The sequence below is a fragment of the Sparus aurata genome, chromosome 10 (genome assembly GCF_900880675.1).
Source record: "Sparus aurata chromosome 10, fSpaAur1.1, whole genome shotgun sequence".
Lineage (NCBI taxonomy): Eukaryota > Metazoa > Chordata > Actinopteri > Spariformes > Sparidae > Sparus > Sparus aurata.
This window is the reverse complement of record NC_044196.1, coordinates 28,043,851-28,068,369: the sequence shown is the minus strand read 5'-3', so window position 1 is coordinate 28,068,369 and position 24,519 is coordinate 28,043,851. Positions and strand designations below refer to the sequence as shown.

Here is a 24,519-nt window from a genome sequence, read left to right as displayed (position 1 = left end):
GCCACCGACCAGAGGATGGAAAATTCTTTTAGACATCGATCTTTCGCCGAGATATCAGGATAAGCTGTCTGAAAAATTACTGCAGGTCAGCAGAGTTAACTGTCACAGAGGCCGGGGGTTGTGTTTATCCTGTGTTATCTGATCGGTTCGTGTTTACACCAAAACACATGCGGTCGAGCAGAACGCACACACACGTGAAAGTCAAAGTGAGAAGACAGAAAGCAAAAGAAAGCCAAACACGGTAGATAACAAAACTGTGCCCACAACTTGGCTTTCCTGACTTTTTTGATCGCTAAACTCTCACACAGGTAAGTCATCTATTTTTTTTTTTTTATATCAAAAGAACCCTGGTTTCACATTTTCAGTTAGACTTTTACCCTGCTGAGAGAGGTGATGTAAATCATTCCTCAGGGTACAGCAGCCTGGCTCTGAGCCATACATGTAGCAGAAAGCGAGAAAGCTCTGATGGAATCTTTTCTGTCCTCGGAGCTGGAGAATAACTCAGGTCAGGAGACAGCGGTGTTTAATCCTCAGCGAGGGAGGGGCGTGGACCTTTGCTCTGTGGTTCACCTCGCTGGTTTGTTGAGCGTATCTCTCGGCCGAGATAGTGGTTTCCTGCGGATGGCGGCCCAGAATTGTGGGTCAGAGACACGGAGTTCGCTAATTCATATCTTCTCTTGTTTAAAATTCCAATTTGTAAGATAGTCGATTGTTGAGTGTCTTTCGGGCCGGCCACACACCCAAAGAGCCAGTGTTTGACAATTTGGGAATGAGACTTGTGCAGCTGTATGACTAAATTGAATATAGGGGGCAACAATATGGAACCTAAAGTTTCGTTTTGGTTTGCCAGCAGATGTTAATCTGCTACACATCTCATGCATGCTGTATTTGTTGTATTGACTCATTTGCCAGGGTTAGGGTTAGTTATAGGTTAACCAGGGCTACCGGATATGTTTTAGATGAAACATAACCGCTTCCTTGATTCCTTACAACTTTCTTTCCCCTTTTATTCAGTAACAAATACATCAAACTATCTCACTGGTGAATTGTAAGAAGTACAGAAACTGAAAGTTCTATATTTGAGTAAAATGTTGAGGTATTTGTAATTAACATGAGAATATACATTTGATTTGTATTTACATTTGTACTCCAACACATTTCACTCCATTACTTTATACATTTATGTTTTACATACAAAGCCTCAACAGCTTATAAGTGCCAGTACATTACATGCTCTAAATGCTTTATAAACATTAATTAAGGAACTGTTTATTGTAAAGTAGCAACTGTTGTTTGTAATACATTCTAAATGGTTAATAAATGCTGTTTAGTTCATGTTTAACCATTATTTGAAAGTTACAACTTTACAAACCTTTACAAATGCTAATTAATTACTTATGTCATTGTTTACCATTTATTAAAGGTTATTATAAAATGTTAACAGTACTTTTACTGTTGAAACTTTAAGTAGATTTTAAATGTAGGACTTTTTTTAAATTATGGTATTCTTATTAAACAACTGATCCGAATCTTCCATCCATGGACAGTCTTCCCTCACCATAACCAAGCACATTGCGCTGTCTAAAGATAACTCCTCATAAAAATCTTAGTCATGCTGGAGTTGCCAGGAGCAGATACTGCAGGATAATAGATGAAATGTATTGGCAGTGATATGCTCAGTTTGAACATTTGGTGTTGGCTGTGAACACAGGAGCAACCATTGCTTTTCATATAAAGCCTATTTAGATGGCGTATGAGAGAGACACAACAATCTCCATCATTCCATTTTCATCAGAAAGAAAATCAACAGTAACATTTCGGCCCAATACGAGGCTGACTCTGAGGTGTTCGACTCCTAAAATCACAAAATTGTACTCAGCTCAACATTTTCAATTGCAAAGTTATGAACTCAAACAGATTTGACTTAGACGAGTTTATATGATTAATGTTGTTAGAAGATTTTACTGTGTATAAGGTGTTGTGGAATGTTATACACTCAAAATATAAGGGGTACCCATACGTTACTGAGGCCCTGCTGTTCACAAGCTATTGTAGAGAAAACTCCTAAGCGTGGTATTTTAACTGTATCCCCACCTCTCTTTCAGGGACTCGGAAGGCCAGCTCAGCTATGACTCAACAGGTGGTCCGGGTCCAGCCGGGAAGCAGGCTTCAGGAGGCAGGTCAATGGAGTACTGGCCTGTGTGAGTGCTATAAAGACGTGGGAGACTGTAAGTGTCCAAACATGAATCATTCAGTATGCAGTGATACAAAACACCATGAACTTTACGGTGAATCTGATCCTCTCTGTTGACTGCTTAACATTTACTATAAGCTGCCATGTTATTTGTCCTGTGAGATGATCTACTCCCTGTGTGTGTGTGTGTGTGTGTGTGTGTGTGTGTGTGTGTGTGTGTGTTTGTGTGCAGGCTGCTTTGCCCTGTGCTGCCTCCCAGTGTTTACCTGTAAGGTGACCAGTGCAGTGGGTGCCTGTCCCTGCCTGCCTCTGCTGGACTGCATCGGGTGCGTGCCACCTGCGTCTCTCGCCATGAGGGCGTCCGTCAGGCACCGATATGGCATCCAGGTAGCACGGCAAAGCATCCATCCACTCTTCTCTATGTACTCCTCAACTTAGCCACTGGACCATCCAGAGTAGCTGGGGAATCAATCACTCCCTATGCATGGCATCTGTACTGTACATACTAACATTTAATTGGCCTTGTGTCCGATCCTACCTTTAGGTTTCCCAGCTCATTTAATCAGTTTTTTTTCAATATGTACCGCTTTGTGTGTTTTTTGTCATTTAGTAGAACAAATCTTTTAATATCAGACAGCAGTTCACAGCACTTGACAGGGCAGCAAGTCTTTGTTAAGCTTCACAGATTTTATGATCTCTTTGGATCAATTATATCTTCCATTGACATCCATTGTTCTTGCAGTACCTTTACAAAACATTAATTACAATGGGGGACATAAGAGGGTAAGAACAGAGTCACTGATGTGTGTAGCTGCAACAATTCGTCCATAAATCGCTGAGTCGATCGAAAGAAAATACCTTTTTTTTCAAGCAAAAAAGTCAAACACAGGCTGGTTCCAGCTTCTTACATGTGAGGATTTTTTTAAAGAGTCTTTGGTTTTTTGGACTGTTGCTTGGACAAAAGAATCAACATGAAGATGTTCCTTTGGGAAATTGTGACGAGCATTCTACAGGTTAAACCAGTAATCAGGTAAATCGTGAAAGTAATTGAAAGATTAACCATCAATGAGAGTGCGTGTTCGTTGCAGCCCGGTCTGTGCGGTCTCATTTCAACAGGTAGTGAGTATTACCCTGCAATTACACTAATGGCTTTCGCAGCTTTGACAGCTGCCACGTAGCCTTAATCATCCTTCCTTAGCGTTGTGACAGAAGAAATTAAGTGACTGCGAACGCATCGTGGGAAAGTGAGAGTGGAATGTGTGATCACATTCTTTCAGTCAAGTGGAGTGGCCCCCGTAGCAGTGATGCTGTGATAAACTGAGGTCTGAACAATGAGGCTGATTGCTTTCACTCGCACCGCGCCGTGTCCCCAGCTCAATTACACCGAGCTGCTGAATAATTACGATTTGCGCTGAGGAGACGGAGACGTTTCACTGATGAATCACAATAACAGCGCACAGGGGAAATCGCTGCAACACCGAGATGTGCCTAATGACAGTGGTTATTACTCCTGCAATACAAAGAAAAAGTGTTTTGTGGCATCAGATAAAGACAGAGGATGCAGTGAAATCAGGTCGCATTTATTAAATTAATAAATCTGAAACTCCAGCCATAAATAACTAAATGAATAAACAACCAATTGTTAGTGCCTTTAAGATACAGCGAGCTGCCCCAGCCGCCCACCCGCTGCTCCACTGCTCTGCTGTTTGTCCACACTAAACTCTCACACATCTGCCTGCATGACCACATATCTCAACAGACATCTGGTCACTGATCGGTGCCAATACCAAAAAGATGCTCCACATACAAACAGCACATGCCGGGACGTAGTTGTGCGAGTCAGATGTTGGATAAGCCGAGTCGGCCCTTTTTCTTTTTTTTCTGGGACAGTGAAGAGAAGGAGAGATAAGGCAGGAGGTGGGAGTGGTTGGAGGCCAGGCAGGCAGGAGCTGGAGCGCTGCCATCGGAGAGAAGGAGGTGGTTGGTAATGTTGGCTCCTCCGGAGGTGGAGTGGGCTGCCGAGCGCTGTCAATACTGCAGAGCAAGTGCGCGGACGGTGCCAGAAGATCTTATGAAAACAAGTCCCAGCATGTAGGTTGGCGGTAAAGCAAGGCGATTAGATTGTCATGGGTGGAAAGAGACAATGCTGTAACAATGTGTGACATATCACTTCAGTCGCTTGGATGTGCATTTTAATGTTTTGGGTTGTCTCTCTGTCCAAATTCTGTGGACTTTGTATGTGCACAGTACCCCTACATTTTCATTTCATCTGAAACTATAAGTGACCTTTTTATCCACTGCTAGTGGCATGGCTCCAGGGTGGTTGGTCAGTCCACCACTTTACTCAAAGGCTGGAATACCTCACCGGATTGACCACATATACAGTATGGTCACCGTTGGTTGAACACCTGCCTTTTCCTCAAGTGGCAAGTTTGACATATTTAGTTCAAATGAGATGTGAATTTGATTAGATAGCATTGAAGTTTGGTCCGGGCATCATGCCTCCCCAATATGTGTTGTACTGTTTCCTTAGGATCAAAATGTGAAGTGTCCATCACTTTGTGTTTTTGTCCAAATATTTGCAAAATTGTCACTCCCTACCGACTGGACTGTGTGGTTAGCAATGCTTAAAAACATTGCTGTGCCTAGTGTCGGCGCTACCAGGATGTAGATTAGCTGTGTTCAGTACACAATACTTTCTTTGCTTGGATCTGATTGGCCTACCCTGAGATCCTTACACCAACTCTAATCGCAAGGTATGTGACGTAGACGTGACAGTGACGTTTTTGGGCGCAAGGACATGCAATGCTTCCATGCTTTGCCCAAGTGACCAACTACACCCTCCGACAACTACGCAAGAATTACTGTCTGTACCAGATTATGCGAACATCACTCATTGGCTGTCTGCTAATGGATTTCAAACCAGTCCAACAAAGCGGCTCATTTGGAATCTTGGAATCAGTTTTCATTTTAACTCGACAATGGTTACTTTATGGAGTACCTCAAAAGCTTCCTGAGGTCCTGATTTGCATAACTTAGCCAGACTTCAACTCTGTGAGAATGAGGAGTGAGCAATGTGACGCCCCATCTATCTAAACACGATGCTAAGCTATTAGAATACATTGCACAGCTCCTTGAATGGACATTGAACAGAAAGCGTAGAAATGACAGAGCCCGTGAACACGCAGCATCACTCTTCATGCCTGACCCTAACCAAACCCAACCAACAAAGGCAATGAGTACTAGCGAGTTGGAGGAAGAGTAGGGTGGGTCATGATTTCAGCCACTTTGGTAGAGGAAAAAAATGGGTTCAGTACATGTTCAAAATAATTAAAGGTCACTGCTGGCTGAGAGTGCAGTTGTCAGTCCAGCTGTGAGCCTCACTCCATTACTTGTGTATTAAAAACTTGCAGAAGCCACTGAACAAACGTTGCTTGTATAGGCTAGTTGAACCCACTTCTGAACTGAGGACAGTCCGAATCAGTGCTTCACGACTCAGCAGTGATTGGATCAGTTATTGGTGCGTGCAGAAGTGCCATGAACAGTGATACAAATGATCTTCGATAAAATCTGAACAAACCTTTGAACTGAAATAAAGGTAAAGGAATTGCTCAAATCGATAAAGTGATTTGTATTTCTACGTTTACAGCCTGTTAGCTTTGTCATTATGGGGATGTGAGCATGTTGAGTATTTAGGTCAAAGCACCACTGTGCTGATGTACACTCACTTCATAACTGTGTTCATTCTTTCGTATCCTTGCTATAGAATGCTTTACATGATTGCGCGAGCTGCATCTAAATCCAACAACTACAGACACATAAAACCAACAAATAGTCCTGAGCAAATACGTGATGATACGATGTAGTCCGTTCAAGCGATGGTGTAATGATGTTTGGCAGGGAGGGATCGTTTTAGTTAATGTCACACTCCCACGTTGAATCCTCAGGGGAGGCGGCGCAGCAGATCCCAAAGTCTGTTGCTCAAGAGGGACATGCGTGTACATCTTACTCTCAGGCGTTCAGCGGTTCTGCTCCTTTGAGGCTTCTTATCAGCACTTATAACGCACTTGAATCTGACCTGTAAAGATGGGTACAGAGATTATTTTGTTGGTTACAACACCTCCAACGCATGATCGTAATGTGCGACAGTTAATGCCCGAATGTTTCGTTTTCATGAAGGTGAAGTTCACAAGCGTGAAATGATTAAGGCTGACTGTCTTGAGAAAAGCGGATATCATGATGATGCGATAAACCTAGAAGTAACACAGTCAGGTCTGACAGAAACTCTTCAGTTCCAGTGCTGACTCAGTATCATGAAGCAGATACCACATTCATCTCTGATCTGCCTTCTTACTGTGTTTCTCAGACTTTATTGATTTATCAAATCTCAGCCCACCAACATTTCCATCCTGACATTACTGACGAGCTCTTTGTCCTGGTTGCCGTTGCTAAGAGCAAAGACTTGGCTGCAAGACAACTCACTGTCCTCAGTGGGGGGGGATATTTACTGGAACACAAGAGCACGATTATTACTGTTACACTGACAAAAACACTGTCAGCAGCCATTTGCTACTGTGCGTTTTCCTCTCATTTATATTGCCATATTTACTTTATTTGGGTCTTGCGCATGTGACATTTGTTTGTCTTAGATTTACCACAATGTTTGTGACAAATGGTTTGATTTAAATTGAGATTTTATTCTTGTGCGAGTTTAAGCTCATACCAATGCGTTGTATACATCAGTGGAAATGTCTTTTCTGCACCTAAATGCAAATCTTCACCTTCTGTCCGAGCCTCCCACCTGTGCTCAGGCCTCTCTCCGTGGTGTCTCGCAGGGGAGCGTGTGGAGCGACTGCCTGTACGGGTGCTGCTGCTATCCGCTATCCTGGCTCCAGATCTCCAGAGAGCTGAAGAGAAGAGCAGCATCCCACGCCTCATCCTCCTCCCCCTCCTCCTCCTCCTCGGCCAGATACACCGCTCTCGCCTCCCTGCAGGGGGCGCCCTTGGTCTAGACGTACGACGCGGCGCTCCCTCCTTCCTCTCTGGCCTCCGCTGCCGCCAGCCCTCCTGGGTACAGGAGCTGATTTAATCACACTTCCTCCGGCTCTGCAGCCACTCCCTGTTACCTCGGAGAATTCAGCAGGGACACAATGTGTGACACAGAGAGGAAAAGTTCCGTCTGACCCAAGATGAAGAGAAACAAGTGTGATAAGAAAAAGGGCTACTCGAGCAGGAGTCATTTTGAATGTTACTTTGTTTTTATATTTAGCATTTCTATTATAATCTTATTGTGCTTTATTTCACTAAAGTACTATTATTATGTACACTTTTCAGGTACTTGGGTATTTCAGTTTCATGCTACTGAACTTCTACTCTCTTACATTTCAGAGGGAAATATTACTCCTTTTACTCCACTACATTTATCTGGCAGCCATGATTGTAAATGACCTTTTCCACATTAAGTGCATTAAATATTTATAAAACACGTTTCTTTCCTGTGACTCCCCCTACAAAAAAACTGTATCTAGTTTCATGTTTCAGATGCCTATGAGTTGTACTGTAAGCACTTCCAAAAGAAAAAAGGCATATGCAGCAGAATTCATTTCTTTTTCCTTACTCATTAATCATCCCATGACTCCTGCGATCCTTTGGGAGGGTTCCTAGCCAATGCAGGGTGGAGAACCACTGGAGCAAATGACCTTTGCTGTACTGTATATCAAATAGATAGTTGAACAGCTGCCTTAAATCTAAAAAAATTATTTAACAGTTGCTATCACCACCACCGAGTACTTTTAATACTTGAACTTTATTTTACTGTTTGATTTACTAGAAACATGGCCAGAAAAATAATAATTGTAGATTGTTTTATTGGCACTTTTACTTAAAGCAACAGTATGTAGGAATTAGCTTTTTGTGAGATTTGGCGCCCCCCACAGTCTGTAGGTGCATCACCACTGTTGTGAATATAGTTCCCAGGTCTGTGACAAGTTGTCAGACTTCATGTAGGTGCTAACTACAAACAAAGCTCATTCAATCTTAACAATGTTTTGTCTTGAGTATCTTGAAGTAAACATGTGTGTAACGCTGTGATCGTACAGTAGTAGTAGTAGTAGTGCAGAAACAAGTAATAGACAACATTCCATTCACCCTATGACAAGACACTGCACCATCAAAATGATTTTGAGGCTGTTATTTTAAGATTTAAAAAAGTACATAATGTTGCTTGACTACTACTGACTACATTTTCGACTAATGTATTAATCGGTTAAGGTAATACAAACAGATTATATGGTTTTTGCTTCAAATAGATCACAAAGACTGTAAAGCCTATATTACATACAATTCCTGGAATCTTTTAGCCCCCAGTGTGGCATTTAATTTTTTTTATTTTTTTTTTACAGCAAATCACTTTCGAGTGCATTAGCACAACATGAATGGAAAAAATGCAGCTTTGACAAAGCTGATATTGTACAGAATTTTCCTCAAAAATAAAATTGTGAAATGAACTGTTGATGCAGCGATTAAAATATTTCCAGATGAATCACTTTACATCATTTGTGACTTTCTTTTCCTGGAGACAGAGAGGGAAGGAAGTACATCTCTTGATTGTCTGCAGCAAGTTTGTAAATCGAGCCAATGGGGAAAACACACACCAGACACTCAGTAATTGATTCACTATTTAACATTCAACATTATTCCAAGATATAACACGTGAAATCTTCAAACTATTCATAAAAAAAAAAAAAACAGGCCTGTTTTATTTGATTTAAGTGATGAAGATGAACCACTCTGACATTTGGAGTTAATCAGATGGTTGCAACAATCAGATGTGTTGACACTTGACAGAATTTTACTTTTGCAAAATGTACAATTATCAAGTTTCAGCTACAAAATCCAAATATGTTTTGTTGATTATTTGAATTATTTGAATGAATCATATCAAAACGTCCAATCTTCTGACACAGGCCTGGAAACAATGAAACAACGTGAACTCGAAGAAACATTCCCTTCTGTTCTTATCGCAGCCTCTGTCTCTGAACAGAGTCGCACATGTGAAATATGAGGTCATATTGCGCACTTTGAAACACGATGACGTCACATTTTAAATGATGCGTGACTGTAAGATCTGATGTCTGACTGTCAAAGGTTTTGTTGCCAGTCGGACTGGACAGACCAGTCGGTGATACGAGTCCCCTGCTGTCCTGTCACGCTCCCTGCTCTGCAGCCGCTCTATAAGAGGGCCACGCTGACCTGCAGATCCATCACTGGACCGAACGCCATCTTCCGCACAGGACAGTAAGGTAAGGCGATCCACTGTTTGACAGATATCTATATGAATATCGCTGTAGGACAGATCATATTTAATCAAATTTAACTCTGTATTGCATTTTTAAGGGATAGCTACCTCTCCTAATAATTGACGTATTGAACCAAATTTTTCACTGGCTTGGCCTTTCAAATTTTCAGGTTTCAGTTGCAATGTATGTATTTCTGACCCCTTTCAGAAAACAGAAGTAACTGAACTCTGTCTGACTTGCTCTTGCTTTCTAAAGCATTGAATACATGAGGTTTGATGACAGCGATGACTCAGGACACTGCTTTATGCTTAAGAGCATTCACTTCTCTTTCCTCAACATACTTGACTGTATTTGTGAGTCCAGCATCTCAAATGTGCTTAAAGATACCTCCGTTTCAAGAAAAGGTCTCAAAAGACTGAATTGTTTTGTGGCATATGACCGACATCAAATTTGAATTTGACATCCTTAATGGGCACATGGATGTCAAAATGTCGAGACATCAGCTATCGTTCCTTCGTGATATCTAGGCTACATTAACAATACGCTCCAACACTTCCGAATTATAGAGCATTTTTATTTACTCAGCAAATATGCAGTAGCTGTTTGCATTTTCAGGGGCAGTTTTAGCCAAAATAAAAGAAAAAAATATTGTTCCTGTTGTTCTGTTTATCCATCTAGACAGTTTGGGTGTGAGCTGCAGTGTCTTGGAGATACCAGCTGCAGAAATATCTTCAATATAGTCAAACTAGATGGCACAGAAGGAAGCATACATTTACTCCTGGACGAGACGTCCGTGCTCAACACAGCACTGCATGTCAGCATTACTGGTGTCTGAAGCTGAGCTGTGGTGTTAGCTAGCTTCGCAAGCTTCCTCCGTGTGTTGATTCGGTCCAACAGTGTTATCTGGTACAAAGAAAATAATTTTTTCATGAAACTGCTCAATAGTTGTGTGGATTATTTTGTTGGAAAGAGAAATCGCTGTTGTTGTTGTTTTTTTTCAGCACTTTAAGCCACTGCCTTATATTCAGTCAGTATGTGTGAAATGTTCAGATGAAACACCACTTAACTATAAGGACAAATATTTAAATCAGTTTCACAAATAACGTTTTTCAGGAACCAAGAAAATATCAATCTTTTATCCATCACACCATGCAGATTCTAGATGAAAAAAAAAAAAAAAGCATTAGTCCAAAGGATAGAGGGCAGAACTATTAGAGTATTTAATCCTTCAGTCTATTTGAAAACATTACAGTCACCATCCTACTTGCAACATGTATTTCACCAGAGGAAGGATGCAACAAAGCTGCAATATTTGAATGGCCCGTTCAATATTTGTCCACATCCTATGATGCAAAAATGTTATAAAAAATGCACGAGGTAGCAGATCCATGAATGGGTAGACATTTTTTAATGAATGGATTCTCTTGGATATTATATCAGTGTCTAGTTTTAAATGTATTACAAAACCATTGCTTTTTTTTATGAAGATACATTGCGCCAACGTTTTTATCTAACCTGTCATCTGGATTTTTCTTCCTTTGTTCTTTTTTGATTTTTTTAAATCAGAAACTGCTTTCCTGACTACAAATATGATCACCAACCAGCCCAAGCCCATCATCCAGACAGTTACATCCAACGGATGGACCTCTGGCATCTGCGATTGCTTCCAAGACCTGCCCCAGTGTGAGTGCACCTCTCTGTTTTCATCCAGCTCTACATATTTGACAGTGAGCGATAAGAAGCGACAGAGACAAGAATATCTTAAATCCGTCTCTCATGCGTGAAGTTGAATACATGCTGATCATTCAGACTGATCTGGGCGTAGGAATGCAAACAGACGGCAGATCGGAGATCAGTGGGTGTAGTGAAGTATTCAGGCAATGCTGGCCATTATCACTCAAGATGCTTTGTGTGATAATGTAAACTACAGGCTCAAAACTCAAACTATTATTCTGAGTGCAACAGTAATTTGTGTACACCTCTGTGGCCGATGTTCTCCAGCTGTGAAACCTTTTGTATGAGCACATTCTTATTGCGTAATTGTGACTTTTTTGCAGGCTGCTTGGCCTTTTGGTGTCCTCCTTGTTTCGCCTGTAAGACATCCTATGAGGCCGGGGAGTGTGTATGTTTACCTCTGCTGGATGGTTTTGGATGTATCCCTCCGATTACCACATCCCTCAGGGTGTCAATACGCCAACGATACGGCATTGAGGTACAGACTGCATACTATGAGCTCCTTGTTAAAAACTAAACTGTAAGGCCATGTGTGACAGACAGTGGTGAAAGATATATTCAGATACTTTACTTAAATGTACTACAAAAAACCTTCAAGGTTAAAAGTCTCAGTTTCACACTTAATGACGCCATCAGTGCCTCTACAGAGTCATTCTTAATGTCCAGCTTTATTACAGAAGTCAGCGGTGCTCGTACCGCCTCTGTCCACAGGGGCCGCCAGAATCAACAGAAAATTAAAGTTACTTGTTGCTGCTTTAAGTAAAAGCAGTACTACCACACTGATGCAAAAATCCACTACAGGTAAAATTCAGAACCTAACCTTATAAAATGTACTTCGAAGGTAAAAGTAGTTTGTTGTACTTGTGCAGTAAAATGTTCCGTGCAAGTGTTTTAATATCATATCGGATGTTTTTGGAGTAATGTTACAGCTGCATTAACGTGGACGTGGTATTTAACTGCTGTAGATGTTTAAGGTTGAACAAATGTGAACTGTTTTATTTACTGGTGTACAGACACGCTTCATATCCTATAAGGGTTAGGTTCATCATGTGTTTGTAGCTCATTGTCCTGTGTGAAACAAACATCAGCAAAAGGTCAACAACCTGTTTTTAGCTCTGTGACAACTCAAGAACATTTTAAATATTTATTTAGATCCAGAACTAGAATTTTCTCAACCTTGAAAGGGACACTTCAAGGTTAACTTCACCAATTTGATTATAAAAGGCTTTTGTGGTTTTAGGAAGCTGCTGTAATCTGATAATTTATCTGCACTGGCTAAGATGCATTGTGGGTAATGTAAGTGTCCGGTTTGAAATCAGTCAACTGGTCTAGCATTGCACTGCTAAAATACCATGCAGGCTCATTGACAGGTCAAAAACAAATGATCAAAATCAATACAGCAGAACCAGAGAACCAAAGATATTAGTTTTTTTATTCGACGCACTCTTCGTCCTCTTCAAAACCTGAAGCCTACATTACCCACAATGCCACTTTTCACTGGAGGCAATGTATCTGATTACACACTTAATCCTACTTTTTCACATATGCAGTAGTACTCCCTAAAACAAAAAATTGGGTGGAGTTACCCTTTAATCCTTCAATTTATCGCAATCTTTCGCATTCAAAATCGGACATACTTTATTATCATTTGCTATTAACTGTATCGAAATTTGCAATCTTAAAGGCAACTAGTAACTAAAGCTGTCAGACAAATGTAGAGGAGCAAAAAAGTACACTATCTGCCTCTGAGATGTAGATGAGCATAAGTATTACATTTAAATGAAAAACTTGTCGTTAAATACAGCTCCAGAGTAAATGAACTTAGTTACATTACACCACTGATAACTGAAGCCATTTGCTGTCAGTAAAAAGCACCTCATCTGTGTCAGTACTTACAAGCAGAGTGTTGACCAGCATAAAAGTCACTGTAGCCCCCACTCTTTATCAGATCACTGATCAGTCTTAAACCTGTTTATCTTTGATCTCAGTGTCTGTTCATGTTCCTAGACAACATCCAGCAATTCATTAATCAGGGTTCAGGACATCGTGTTCCTTTTTCTTCTTGTTGATTTGTTTGTGTCGACTGTGACAATGATGAATGACTGCTGCCAAAAAATTCCGCCGTGTTATCATACTGGTAGCTCCTCGGTCACACAAATAAACCTTTATCCCTGTGTGCATGTGTATTAATGTGTGCAGTGTGGTGGCATGTTTAATATTGCATGACTGCATATTTTGCACTCTACCACTACCACTCTTACCAGCCCTAATTCTGTTTGTCTTCAAAGGGGACAGTCTGTAAGGACTGCGTCTACGCCTGCTGCTGCGCGCCCTGCACCTGGTGCCAAATCGCAAGAGAGATCAAAGCGAGGGCGCATCCTATTACCTTCATCAACATGACGTCCCGATGAGAACACAGATTACATTAATACCCACGTCACCATTAATAACATTAACGTCTGCTTTTTGGACTCACTTGTCATCACCAGCATTGGGCCCTTCATGCTATCTGGAAAAGGACAGGGCTACTTCGACTGATTTGTGATCTGCTTCAAGCATGTCTGCCCCGGAGGAATGCGGCCCGGCGGCTGATGAACCATCAGCAAACGCAGCGTCATAAATGTTGCTTCACCTAATGACAGAAGGAAGAGATAAGCAGACACTTGGCCTCTGTGACTTCCACCAACAGATGTGAACGAGAGCTAGCCAATGACAATAGCCCTGTACTGATTGTAATTCTGATTCAACTGTAATGTTACTGTTATTCTTTCTTTTCCCCAACACTTCCAAGGTGGCTGTGGCCTAGTTGTGGTTGTTATCCTTTAGAAGTATGTAAATGTTTCTGTATGGGCTCATTGTTACACACTATGAAAGGGGAAAGACGGCTGCTGTCCTGAAATGAAGCTATTCATGAAATGTACCATCAATGTTGACATTGTAGCGGAAAATAATTTTAGCTAGCAGTGTGGGTCTTGGGATTGCAACTCTCAACTGTTCCACCATTTTGGTCCAGACTGGGATTTCTCAAAAACTATTAGATGGAAATTTGTTACATAAATTCATGATCCCCAGAGGACGAATACTGACGACATGGAAATGCGTCGATGATGATTTTGAGGCCTAACAAAGGTTTGTTGATCCAATGTAATGTTTATGACCCAATACCTACTAAACATCTGACGCCCGAACCAAATGTTAGCATGGCATTATAGCGTTTAGCTCACTCATAGCAGCACTGTGCCTAAAAAGACCTTCTTCACAGCAGCCATTTTGACATAAAACAGCAGGGTAAAAACAAGTCTATTAATGATAATAATTAAGACTCTATTCCATTCAGGGCAGACAGAGTCGAGGTGCTGCTATTGTGCATGTTGGCTCACTAGAAAGTCTCCAATACACTAAATGGAATGGAACCTTCATTAAGTGTCATCAATTAAACCTGTGCTTACCTTCAATTTGAGGTCAATATGTCTGCTGTGAAAAAGGTCCTTACAGCCTAACAGAACATTTAAGATGGCTGCCGACGCTTTGTCTTACTTTTGTCTTACTTATTTTTCAGCAAACTTTTTATTACAAAGGTGTGCTCTTGTGTCATCTGGTTATATTGTATTATATGTAAAATACACAGAAATTGTTAATGGGTGTTGCTCTGTAGATCCATTTGTGCTTAAGCATTTAAGATGTTTTATCACTGATCCTTCACCTTTATGTTCCTGAATTCCTCAGTCTGCCTTAATCATTGTGTCTATATTGCATATTTCATATTCAAGAATTTAGCATTTAAACGATGACTTTGAGAGTCCTGTTGAACCTCGCAATAAAATTCTTATACCTGAAAGCCTTCTGTAGTTCAGTTTTGGTTTTTTGCTCCAAATGTTCCAGCCAGAGTCCATGGTGAGGTGACTGTTCATCAAATTAAAGTGAACATTTCAAAAAGTAAACACTCTAGGAGAGAGGACACGGCCTGTGCCTGAAGAGCATGAATGCTTTCGCAGTATGCGTGCAAGGAAGCCGCACAGCTGTTTTGATGAAACGTAAACAGCTGTCACCGGGTGATAGAACAAGCTCGAGGTCTGGGTAAATGGCGTGAACACGGCCATGGGGATTTAAATGAGCCATATCATGACTGAGAACAATTGAAGGAAGGAAAGGTTCTGAAGCAGCAGGCGTCCCGGGAGCGCTGTTCAGATATCTGGGCTCCAGTTCAACTTTGAAAAGGTGCATTGAAAGTAGAAAGACTCCCATGAGAAAAAACATATACATGTTTTTGTTCTCGGGCCTTCCTTATTTGAGGGATCACCATGGCAACAAAGGTTTTCCTGAGTAATGATCAGCCCCAGTCTTCGACTCTGATAGCCGCACAGTCTAACCAGTGGAGCACCAGCATCTGTGGCTGCTTCGATCGTTCAAATGTCGGTCTTTCTCTGCAGCATGACAGGTGATACACCTACACCATCTACAGAGCATCAGTGATATGGGTGAAGTGAGGCATCTGCACAGAGCCCAAAGGAGTCAGACCAGCGGCACCCAGCCCAGCCACAGTCTGATTATCTGGAGAAGGATAAAGAAGTATCTGCCGTCATAACACCAGACTACAGCTCCTCAACACTCCGCCATGAATAGTTTATAGTTTCGTGACACAGTCTTGTGTTGTGTAATGCAAATTAAATGAATCCTGAATCTCTCATCAACATTAGTTTAAAGGTCAAAAAGTCACAATTTGCTTATAACTTTAATATAGTGAGAGACAAACAACTTGTTGAGCAGCAATCAGGTCTGTAAGGTCATGGTTCATCATGGTTTATCATAGAATATCATAATCAGAAATCTTTTATAAAAACTGCCAGGCATATTTCGAACTTTCCCATGGGAAAGGATCTTTCGCTGCCTTCCGACAAAAGATCTGTTTTCATTGCAGATCTAGACCTTTGTTACCTTTGTTTTGCTTACCTGTGCTTCCCTTTGCCTGGCCTGCAACACCACCTGCCAGTTCGGCGAGTGTTTTTGTCTCCCCCTGCTGAAAATGTTGAACCCATGGCTCAGACAGCACTCCACTTGTTTCCATGCCTGTGTGGGTTTCTGTGTGTCACTGCTATGGAATCCAGACGAGATTAGGATAAGAAGCCGTAATGCCTCAGTCCTTTTCTTCTTCACGGCTGTGACTTTCTGTCTGTTTTTGAATAAAACATTTGAGTGTGTGTGTTTTTGCTCGGGTAGATATGATATCTGACTGTTTATGGGACACCATCTATAACAACTCCTACTGATGACCGTTGGCCAAAGTTCAAATGGCGCAGCAAGATGCTCACAGTCATCACCGCCCCGCCAGTGTACATGGTGGTCCAACAATGATGGCCACCCAGCCCGGGGTTGGTCACCTCTTAGAAAATCGTTTTAGCTGCTCCTCATTGTGACATCTGTTTATTTATTTTTCTTTTGGCCTCTGAGTTTATCAGGCAGGCTATCTTGAAAATCAGCCCTAACTAGCCCAGGATGCTCAGATCGATCCCAATCTGGGTCTACTTTTAGACCTTTTTTTTTTTATCAACTTTCTAAATCCAGGAATGTCATTTCCAGGATAAAGGGCATCTTGCAGAGCTGTCCGAACCTGTTGGAAGTTGGCAGCAGCTGGCAAAAGATATGACAAACATGCAAACACATTCCAGCAGGTGGACAGATGTAGACTGGATCAACCTGACTGAAATATATTGATTTATGTTACACTTCCAGAACTCCAGGAATTTTTACAGCATCTGCTGTTTCTTGAAACTTCATCTTTTTTCTTTTATGGAGTCATTTTCACGGATGTCAAGGTCACAAACACCTGGAACAGATAAGGACTGACACAAAGTCACTTGATAACATCGTCAACTGATAAAACACACGTGTAAGTAGCTAGTCGTGAGTAGATTTTGTAACACATTTTACTGAACCTGCATCCGCCTTCAGAACGTGTTGAATTGAGGGTGTATGTGATGTCGTGACAACATTGATTTTGTTACTTTCCTCTAAAATGAATTATTCTTCTGCCTGTTGAGAGGGTGTGTAGGAAGCTTCAGAGATAGCCCTTATGTCCTGTTCTGAGGTAGGACTATTCTTAGTTCTTATTCAAAATGTGAGCACAGTTCCTAGTCATGATAAATATGGATCCCCCTGTTTTTTTTCATCAGCTCTTAAATTGGCAACTTGAACTGTTTGGTCATAAAGCTATTTTTTATTTAGTTTTCCTGGGCTCCTTTTGTCAAACTGCAAAGTGTAAAAACCCAACTCATCCTCAAACTAGAACATAAAGGGTCGTTTAAAATAGTCTTAAAAGTGCTTTAAGTGAGATTTTTAGTTTGAGACATTCAAGAATTATCACCAGAAGTTGAACAAATTACAGTTTTGATGTTGTGTCAAGGTCATCTAGGTATTTTGTTGCAGCAGTATCTACGGATGCTAGCATGCAAACCATCAAGCCCAAGTCATCTCGATCATCCCTCGAGTCAGAGTCTTGGTCGAAGCAACTTCAAATCACCTCCTTTTTCCCCTTTTGTCGTACTGGCCTTCACTAGCCACTGAGGCTGTGTTTTGTCTAGAGTCAAAAACCTGGAATTAAGCTGGCATTTTTGCACTTCTGGTTCCGTCCTCTCAAAGTCATTGGGGTTTTTTAAATGGTTTTTGGTTAACTGCCTAAAAAAAGGTGGTTCATGCAAGCTTTACATCAGTTAATACCCCGAATGTGAATTAAAAAGCATTTAGGCTACATGTCTTAAAAAAGGCATTTGCTAACAAGCTGCTAATGAGACCACAGAAGTTTGCAGGGCACATTAAGAGTCATTATGCCAAAACCGACTCATATACTCACTAGTCCAAACTATAACTTTACAACTAGTAGATTGACCAATTTAAAGTAAAGTGTGTTGTGGGACGTGTTGTAGGAAGCTTAGTGGAGGTGACACTGAAGTCATACGACTGAAATGTAGTCCTTTTATAGCCTAGCATTAGCTTTTTTTACTTCTGGCGTTTTCATAAAACATCATAAAAATGATGTCCATTAGTGAACGTCATCTTGCAGAACCAAACATTTAAGGTTTATTTTCTGAAATAATACAAAATCCAATTGAAAAATTTCCCTTGGCTTCTCTGTTGAGGGAAATGGGGCGATGCTGACCTCCGTGTTTGCCTGCAACAGTACGCCATTCCCGCAGCACGCTATTCCTGCGCTGCTATTCGCCAGCATGTCAGCTATCAGAGTCAGCAGATGGCTGCTAATTTACAAGCTTAATAAGGGCTCACAAGCCATAACGGTCGCTATAGTTAGCGACAGTTACATGGGAATCTGAGTCTGTTGGTGGCTGACCTCCATTAAGTAGTCAACAAAGGATAAGTTAGTCTTTTCTTTACTTCTCCCATAAATACACACACACACACACAAAAAAATCTTCACCAGTCTTAATTTTCTCTTGCGCTGAATTACAGCTCACTCTGCATGTGAGCTAGCGGCTAACTTACAAATGCTGGTGAGCTGACATAAACCAGTGATTGCAGGAGCAAATGTCGTTGACCTTAACCTGCAGGGTGATGGAGTGATTTTGATGTTGTCAGCAATCACTCTTGATAAAATTGCAAGTATTTCCTATGATTCCGTCCCTGATATAGTTGTTAATTATGTGTTAAAAGCTGCTAGAGACAGAGATTTCACACACATGGAAACTTTTAGTGTGTTTAAATCACTTAGATAATGCCGGCATTTTCCTTCAAGATGGAATCCATGTCCCTGCTCTGAGCACATCCCTAAAGGAAGCTCTCAAAGGTTGCTGCTACACGTCACTGTATAGGCAGGAGTGGAATTCCTGTTAATGTGGACAATCTTTGTCATGTATGTAATTTTGGCAGACATAAATATTTATGTTTCTAGTGAACTACGGAGCTTCGAGCCACAAGCTGCATGTCTTCATCTCCGCCGTTACCTTGAGCTGACTGTGCTCCCTGGCTCAGGTTTATTTAACTCCTCAGAGGCAGAGGAGAGGTGGGGAAGGCTGCGGTGAGCTGATATGGCTGTTGAGAGGTGATTCACACAGTCATTGTAATCACTAACGCTCACTTTATTTTTCCTCCGCACCGTGACCTTGCAGCTTCCTCTTTCCCTTGCTCCCTGCCACTCCTGTCTCACACGCTCGGTTTGGATTTTCGCCCTGCTCTCCCTCAGGTTTTCCTCGACAGAGGATTGTAAAGTCTGCGCACTGAACTTGGCAGTGAGCAATCAAATAGGAATCCGTGAGAAATGAAAACCACGGCCGCATGTATGAAATGAGCAGCAAACAGGAGCTGAGCACGGGAATGAACTGATGAGTAACTTTGCAGTGAAACACTCAAAAGAACAATGTATTGTCTGGGCAAACAATTAATTAACATTGGCCTTTGCTATTACATTTCATTATATGTAATATATAATAATTGGCCTTTGCTTTTATTATACATTACTTCGTTACGATGCACACTGACTTATCTATTCAACCTAGACAACCTTCTGGACTTTGGCCTTGTTAAATGTTGAAGGGCTGTGTGTGTAAAGGTTCAGCCGAGTGAACACATGTCTCATTGCATACTGGCTGACCGGGGACCTGGAGTCAGGCTTAACAACAAGGTGAGGGATCTGATTGAACAGCAACAAAACAGCTTATTGACTAGCTATAAAGCAACATCATGTAGCTTTTTTGAAACATTAAAAATAATGCCCTCAACATCATTTTGTTTGCAGGGTGTTGTTTTGTTCACTTCAAGATACACTTTTTCAGTGACATAACATTGTTATGACGTGATGAGATATGTTTGTAGTCGGCGCCTACATAACATCTGACAAACTGTTACACACCTGGGATTTGTATTGACCATAATGGTGCCGTGCTCAGAAACTGCCATATCGCACAAAATGCCAAATTTCTATGTAATGTTGCTTTAACTTGAATGCCAATGACACTGGGCCTTAAAGTGTGTTATTTTTTTATACAGGATAAGTGTTTTTTTATACAGGATAATAGCTGTACTAATAATCAACATTATGTGAAAACATGTGTCAAATGTTGCAGTGCAGAGAATGATTGGCAACAGTTTTGGCTGCAAATAAGGTTTAATGTTTTAGAGCACTTGTACAGCTATTGTATCACTTGACAGTGACAGCCAGCAGCTGATAAGATCAAAGAAGGAAATTAAAACTTAAGTATGCCAAAGTAAATCATACCTGTATGGACTTGGCTTGAGCGCCCGAAGCTGGTTGCTGGTTTAAGGCCAGCATGGACCAGCAGGTATGAAGGGATTTATTTGTATTTTTTCTCTACAATTTACTGCCGATCTCTTATTTACACATATCAAACAAAGAGGGATATCTGAACATCGTTGTATTTGTATGTAAAAAGAGAGAGAGAGAAAAAAAAAGCATGCACTTTTTAAAACACCGCAGATTTTACCGTAGCAGATGCACATGGTCAGTGGCATGGGGAGAAGCAGCAAATCTCACAGTGAAGACTCATTGACTAGTCACTCACAAGTGTACAAATAAGAGGTTATCGGTTTTCTGTCACAATTCACATGACATTGTGCCAAGCGGCACTTTGTTTGTGTGTCTGTAATACTGAATGCCATGCAGAGGTTATACCCAGTCAGAAAGCTTAATGATGGGGTGTCAGGTAGAGCCAGAATATTGTTGTAAAAGAATCTGGTGGAGAGAATCTTGTCTCTTAACATGGTTGCGTGGTGTGGACACTTGGGCGTGAAATGTAACAGGTAACTGTCAAGAGTGCTTTATAATACAGCAAAATCATAAAAAAGCAAGAGATACTTAGCGATGACTTCCAAGCTCTCTCAATTTAATGCTTTTTGTAGAGTCTTGTTTGAGACCTGAGAGGGTTCTGGTGCAGATATTGGGCCGTGTTTCAAGGTAAAACAACATATAACATATCATTAGATAACCCATTAGCTTCCTTTAACAGCAAAAAGTTAGCACTCAAACACTTCCTAGCTAACACTGTTGTTTGATAGTGTCACATGAAACAGTAGGAGAATTAATTACTTTGATGACACTTTGGACACATTTGTTTTAATCTGGAAGTGAAACACACTGGACATAATCACTCGGTAATGCAGGCTAGAGAGTGGTTTAATGCTAACATTAGCTAATGAGCTTCTAAAATACATTGTTTTACCTTGTCCCCCAGATTTTCACTTTCTATCGTCTTTTCAGGTGCTAATCAATCTAGAACTGGTAAAATGACAATAATGAATTGAAAATGTTAGAATCCCTACGTTGTTATTAGACTTGGAACCAGGAAAAAAGCAGCATAACATTATCCCAACACTGGAGCTTCCCACCCTGAGCATGACATCAGAGAATCTGATCATTTTTTTATCTGTTGTGTCTCACAGAAAAAATGTCCGACGTGATCCCTGTGTTCCTGACGGGGCTCTGCTTCCTGTTACTCAGTCCCACTGGTTGTAGTGGCAGCAAGATTCTGGTAGTCCCTGTAGATGGCAGCCACTGGATCAACATGGAGGTGCTCCTAAGGGAGCTGCACGCCAGAGGCCACAACATCACTGTGCTGCGCTCTGCAAAGAGTTGGTACATCCCTAGTAACTCTACGATTTTTACCTCTATTAACGTGCCCATGCTGGAGGATGAGGCAGACATGAACTACTACAATAAAATGCTCCTAGATGTCATGGAATGCCGAAGGTTGCCAACGTTTGTAAGAACCTTCTGCCAACGGCACTTGATCACATCCATGTTGACAACAGGCCATGAGATCCTCGCCAGAGCAGCTGCTACAATGATAGACGATCCTGTTTTTATAAAGAACCTGCAAGATGAAAAGTTCGACTTAATGTTAACAGACCCTGCTCTCACCTTAGGGGTTCTTCTGGGTAGTTACCTCAAGCTGCCAATGGTCTTCAATGTGCGCTGGATTAATAATGGGGAGGGCCATTTCACCATAGCTCCCTCTCCTGTCTCCTATGTTCCTGTGCCGGGGAGTGAACTTCATGATCAGATGGATTTTCTGCAAAGGATCAATAATATGTTACATTATCTCCTTAGTGTTGTTGAACAGCACTTAATCATCAATCCCGCCTACTCCGATCTACTCCAGAGGCACTTCCCTCCTGGAACTGACTTGCTGTCCTTGCAGCTTTCAGGTGATATCTGGCTGGTGAGGACGAATTTTGTCTTCGAGTTCCCTCGGCCCACCATGCCCAACCTGGTCTACATAGGGGGTTTCCAGTGCAAACAGGCCCGTCCCCTCCCTGCTGAGCTCGAGGACTTCATGCAGAGCTCTGGTGAGCATGGGGTAGTGGTCATGTCCTTAGGGACGTTTGTGTCAGCCCTGTCTCAGGAGGTCACAGAGGCCATCGCTGCTGCTTTTGCTCAGCTGCCTCAGAAGGTAGTGTGGAGGTTTGTGGGCGAAAAGCCTTCATCCCTGGGCAACAACACCCTGCTGGTGAAATGGCTACCTCAGAACGATCTCCTGGGACACCCCAAGACTCGTGCATTCGTAGCCCACGGAGGTACAAATGGCATGTATGAGGCTATTTACCACGGCGTTCCGGTTGTGGGCCTGCCTCTCCTCTTTGATCAATTTGACAACCTACACCGGCTGAAAGTCCGTGGCGCAGCACGGATGGTAGAGGCCAAATCACTCACCAAAGAGGACTTCCTGGAGGCTCTCAAGGACATCCTGGAGACTCCCTTATACCGTAACAACATGCAGCGTCTCTCACAGCTACAACATGACCAACCGATGCCTCCTATGGACACAGCCATCTTTTGGACTGAGTACGTCATCAGGAACAAAGGAGCAGCCCATCTGCAGTCAGCAGGTTTTAATCTGCCTTGGTACTCCTACCTCAGCCTGGATGTGGCAGTTTTTATTATGGCCTTCATTGGATTCTTCGTTTGGGGTTTAGTCTTAGTTTGTAGGATTCTCTGCTGCCGAAGGTCCAGGAGGAAGATAAAAGGAGAGTAACAGATTCAAAACTGAACCGTGATCTGAAGAAGAAACAACATGCGTCTATTTATTGTGTTGCAGAGATATCTACTGAAGTTAGTGTGCAAACCAAGTGCTGTCTCCTAATTCCATTTTGTACCTCAAGAGGACATAGTCCGATAGCCCAGTTGTTTTAGCAAGGATATGTATGCAATGACTTCTCAAAATTGACATTTTCTAGAGTTGTCTTTTTGCCATAAACTCTGGTTTGGTCGAAATAAATCCTCCATTCATTAAGTCAGATATGAAAATGTTCTGGCTCTACATGCCATTTTTGCCTGCTCCTGATGCACCACAAAACTCACAAAACCTCATAGATAATGTTCATTACCTTTAACCCCAATGTGTTATCTGACTGCTCCTTACAGAAGCAACACAACTGTGTCATCATGTCTTTTCAATTGTTTTCGTGAAAAATATTCACCGTTTGTGATCATTATCACTTTTTTTCATCGACTTCCTGTGTGATGCTAAAACTTTATGAGTCATTTCTGAGCAGCAGCAGGTTATCACTAACACTTCACTTTGATTTTATCTTACATGCAGTGTGTGCTTACAAACCAAGACAAAATATAGAAAATCTGTGATGATGAAAAAAATGTCAAATCTCTTCAATAATTATGTCACTGTGTATATGTATGTGTGATAGTCAATGCTGAAAACCATGTGGGATTGTGGCGTGCACAAATGTTTTTGTGGCTGCTAAATTGGAAAAGAGAGTAGAGAGCGCTGATTAAAAACTACTCACAACACCTTAGCAGAGCTGAATATGTCTCACTATGTCTCACCAACTGTGAAATGTTTTTACAAGCCTGTTTTTAGTTATATCTCACCTGCACTACTTTGAAAGAAAGCTGACAAGGAAAACTAGCATTTCTGTTCAGTTACTGGACAGTGAACGGTGATGATTCAGCAGGGAAAAAAATGCTGATGAAGTGACTCAAAAAATGGAATGCATAACATATGCAGTGTGCCCACAGCACGTACTGCAGTTCACACTTGGTTTTTTTTTGTTGACAGAACCACCCACAGAGAGCCTCAGATGGAGTGTTATGGTGGTGATGCTTATTGGGTTGCAACAGAAGAAGTGTGTGCTTCAATATTTGCTTTACAACTTCATGCCTTTTTCTTGAACATGTTTCAAAGGGCTGAGCAAACAGTAGAACAGTAACACTTTAAATAAGGGTGCACATCTTGACCATTAACTGGCTGCCTGCATGCATGGATATTACTAGCATACTGGCTCTTTATTAGTCATTGCCTTATCCTGCATGAC

General features: G+C 41.5%; 3 protein-coding genes across 3 annotated transcripts; all 3 read left to right on the top strand.

The window, feature by feature from the left end:
- Nucleotides 1–249: 249 nt before the first annotated feature.
- LOC115589195 (PLAC8-like protein 1) lies at nt 250–7,679 on the top strand. Its single transcript, XM_030429958.1, has 4 exons — nt 250–308; nt 2,106–2,228; nt 2,427–2,581; nt 7,030–7,679. Exons 2-4 carry the CDS (start codon nt 2,129–2,131, stop codon nt 7,204–7,206), a joined length of 432 nt encoding a protein of 143 aa, XP_030285818.1. The 5' UTR covers nt 250–308; nt 2,106–2,128; the 3' UTR covers nt 7,207–7,679.
- A 1,800-nt stretch (nt 7,680–9,479) lies between these two features.
- Nucleotides 9,480–15,064, top strand: ponzr4 (plac8 onzin related protein 4). The gene is made up of 4 exons (XM_030431523.1): nt 9,480–9,495; nt 11,059–11,175; nt 11,550–11,704; nt 13,515–15,064. The coding sequence occupies exons 2-4, from the start codon at nt 11,082–11,084 to the stop codon at nt 13,635–13,637; spliced, it is 372 nt and encodes a 123-aa protein (XP_030287383.1). The 5' UTR covers nt 9,480–9,495; nt 11,059–11,081; the 3' UTR covers nt 13,638–15,064.
- A 4,747-nt stretch (nt 15,065–19,811) lies between these two features.
- LOC115590236 (UDP-glucuronosyltransferase 2C1) lies at nt 19,812–23,971 on the top strand. Its single transcript, XM_075488185.1, has 2 exons — nt 19,812–19,855; nt 21,631–23,971. The coding sequence occupies exon 2, from the start codon at nt 21,636–21,638 to the stop codon at nt 23,220–23,222; it is 1,587 nt and encodes a 528-aa protein (XP_075344300.1). The 5' UTR covers nt 19,812–19,855; nt 21,631–21,635; the 3' UTR covers nt 23,223–23,971.
- The last annotated feature ends 548 nt before the right edge of the window (nt 23,972–24,519 follow it).

What these genes read in the sequence shown, in the direction of transcription:
- LOC115590236 (XM_075488185.1), top strand. Translation starts at nt 21,636, where the DNA reads ATGTCCGACGTGATCCCTGTGTTCCTGACGGGGCTCTGCTTCCTGTTA.
- LOC115589195 (XM_030429958.1), top strand. Translation starts at nt 2,129, where the DNA reads ATGACTCAACAGGTGGTCCGGGTCCAGCCGGGAAGCAGGCTTCAGGAG. An exon ending in CTATAAAGACGTGGGAGACT is followed by an intron (nt 2,229 to 2,426) that starts GTAAGTGTCCAA and finishes GTTTGTGTGCAG; the next exon opens with GCTGCTTTGCCCTGTGCTGC. An exon ending in GGCACCGATATGGCATCCAG is followed by an intron (nt 2,582 to 7,029) that starts GTAGCACGGCAA and finishes GGTGTCTCGCAG; the next exon opens with GGGAGCGTGTGGAGCGACTG.
- ponzr4 (XM_030431523.1), top strand. Translation starts at nt 11,082, where the DNA reads ATGATCACCAACCAGCCCAAGCCCATCATCCAGACAGTTACATCCAAC. An exon ending in CTTCCAAGACCTGCCCCAGT is followed by an intron (nt 11,176 to 11,549) that starts GTGAGTGCACCT and finishes ACTTTTTTGCAG; the next exon opens with GCTGCTTGGCCTTTTGGTGT. An exon ending in GCCAACGATACGGCATTGAG is followed by an intron (nt 11,705 to 13,514) that starts GTACAGACTGCA and finishes TTGTCTTCAAAG; the next exon opens with GGGACAGTCTGTAAGGACTG.